Source organism: Acyrthosiphon pisum, chromosome A3 (genome assembly GCF_005508785.2).
Source record: "Acyrthosiphon pisum isolate AL4f chromosome A3, pea_aphid_22Mar2018_4r6ur, whole genome shotgun sequence".
In the NCBI taxonomy this organism is placed as follows: Eukaryota; Metazoa; Arthropoda; class Insecta; order Hemiptera; family Aphididae; genus Acyrthosiphon; species Acyrthosiphon pisum.
The window spans coordinates 39,131,789-39,134,084 of NC_042496.1; the positions used below are offsets into that span (position 1 = coordinate 39,131,789).

A 2,296-nucleotide genomic window follows, 5' to 3' on the forward strand; every position below is an offset into this window, starting at 1 on the left:
GAAGTAAAACATAATTCTATATGTTCATTATTACTATTCTCATTATGTATGTTACCATAGATGCCTGTTGCTCTACACAGTATTATTGAACTATTTGCCCTAGCAGTGATTGGTCTTGGTTTAGCATTAAAACTCAGATGGATGGGTTGGTTAACAATTTTGAAACATAAACGAACCATGTTAAAAGTAGGTATAACTAATTCAACAGTTATACATAGTTCAATACTTTGTATTATTTTTGTTATAAATTTTAAATAACTAATGGATATAGCTATATTTATTAATTTATTTTTATATTATTTTAGTGCATAACATTGACAATAATGATTGTTGAGGCATTTGTAGTGTTGATACGTCAAACCTCTCATTTCCGAGTATCAAGAGCATTACGACCAATTTTTTTGGTTGATACTCATTACCTGGGTGGTGTTCGGCGTTTTATTCGACAAATACTCCAATCATTACCTCCAATATTTGATATGTTGTTGTTGATATTTTTTTTTGTCACTGTATACTCCGTGCTTGGATATTATTTATTCAAAAGTACTACAGATGTACACAACCATTTTGACACTTTGTTTAATAGCTTTGTCAATATGTTTGTTTTGTTAACTACAGCCAAGTTAGTAGTGTTTTTTTTAATAATATATATTTAAGCGAAGTATGTCACCGGTATATTTTAGTTTTCCAGATATCATGATGCCAGCTTATTCAAAATCCAAGTGGTACTCTCTCTTCTTTATTTCGTACTTATGCATTGTGTTATATCTCCTAATGAATTTGGTAAGTAACTTTAAATAATTATAACTAGTAAACTAAACTGCTGAATTATAAATGTTATATTTATTTTAGATGTTGGCCGTGGTTTATGAAACATTCACTAGTATTGAAAGAGATAAGTTCCGAAAATTACTTTTGCACAAACGTCAAGCGTGTAAAAATGCATTTAAACTACTTTTGACTAAAGAAAACCCTAACCAAATGGAATTTCCTCAGTTTGAAGGAGTTATGAGATATTATGCCCCCAAAAAAGGTAAAATTAAATCAATACTATTTAATTGTTGGATACTTGCTTATCATCATTGTTTTATTCACAGGAAACCGAGATTTATTAGTGATGTTTAGATATTTGAACACAAGTGGAACAGGTTCATTGACTATTGAAGAATTTTATGGAATATACGACTCTGTAATGATGACTTGGCAACCACAAGCCATAGATACACCTTGGTATTTCACTGCATCCCCTGCAGTACAAAGAATTTGTCAAACTGCAAACTCAATCATTTCGTGGCCATACTTTGATCATATATTCTGTAAAAAAAATTATATATTTAATATTGTACATTAAGAGGATTTGATACCCGCATGTGTTGTCTCCGTCTTACAAGTGCTTAACATACCAAATTATATGCAAAGCAGAACACGTGTAGCTCTATTAGCTTAAAAATTAGAGTGAATTGACCTCTTATAAAATCTAAAGGTACGATTATTATCTAGACAACCTCATGGGCTTTTTATTATATTTTAATTTTAAAGCGAGTTATAACTATTTCAAAATTGTAAATTGTTTGTATATCTTAAAGTACTCATAACTCACTTGAAAATTAAAATATAATAAAAAGCCCATGGGTTTGCCTTGATAATAATCTTACCTTTAGATTTTATAAGAGGTCAATTCATTCGAATTTTTAAATTAACGGAGTTACACGTGTTCTGCTGAGCGTACAATTTGCTAGGTTACTCACTTGTAAGACGGAGACAACACATGCGGGTATCATGTCCCCTTAAAAAGACAATACTATGGTTAAATAAACAGTTTACGTTACGAAGATTGCGACAGGGTTTATTGTGTCAAAAGTATACCATGGTGCAAATAAGTTATAGCTATATTTAAAGTCAGAGACCCACCCAAGGTGGTTGTACATAACGATAACAAATCAACTGTTAAGGGATGCTTTCGATTTTCATAAAATTGTTTAATTTTTCTAGATAAAATACCCTCCCATAGTTCCGTCACTTCACCACCGTAAACTGAAAAATCTGCAACAAGTATGATGTAGGTATATCGTATATGTATGAAATATGTGTATGTGGAAATTGCACAAATCACCAAAGTAAACAGAAACAATAGGAATACTTGGTAGCAGAGTCGGACTGGCCCGGACTGCTAGTCCGCAATTGCGGACGGGGCCCTGTATTAATTATGGTAATTGGGGGCCCCAGATTTTGTACCTATTAATATTATTATTATTAGTTTAGAGCAGGGCTTTGCACCGGAATCATTTTTTTCGGT

The 2,296-nt window shown here is 31.9% G+C and overlaps 1 protein-coding gene across 2 annotated transcripts in view; it reads left to right on the top strand.

Moving 5' to 3' along the window:
* Nucleotides 1-2,296, top strand: part of LOC100168826 (two pore calcium channel protein 1) — a 7,789-nt gene that overhangs the window by 1,404 nt on the left and 4,089 nt on the right. Inside the window, exons 5-9 of one of the 2 annotated variants that reach the window (XM_029491572.1) lie at nucleotides 59-186; nucleotides 306-622; nucleotides 684-783; nucleotides 853-1,033; nucleotides 1,098-1,316. In XM_029491572.1, the coding sequence (XP_029347432.1) occupies nucleotides 59-186; nucleotides 306-622; nucleotides 684-783; nucleotides 853-1,033; nucleotides 1,098-1,316 (945 nt within the window). Of the gene's footprint in view, nucleotides 1-57; nucleotides 187-305; nucleotides 623-683; nucleotides 784-852; nucleotides 1,034-1,097; nucleotides 1,317-2,296 lie in introns of both variants that reach the window. The other variant, XM_029491573.1, reaches the window with a different exon arrangement.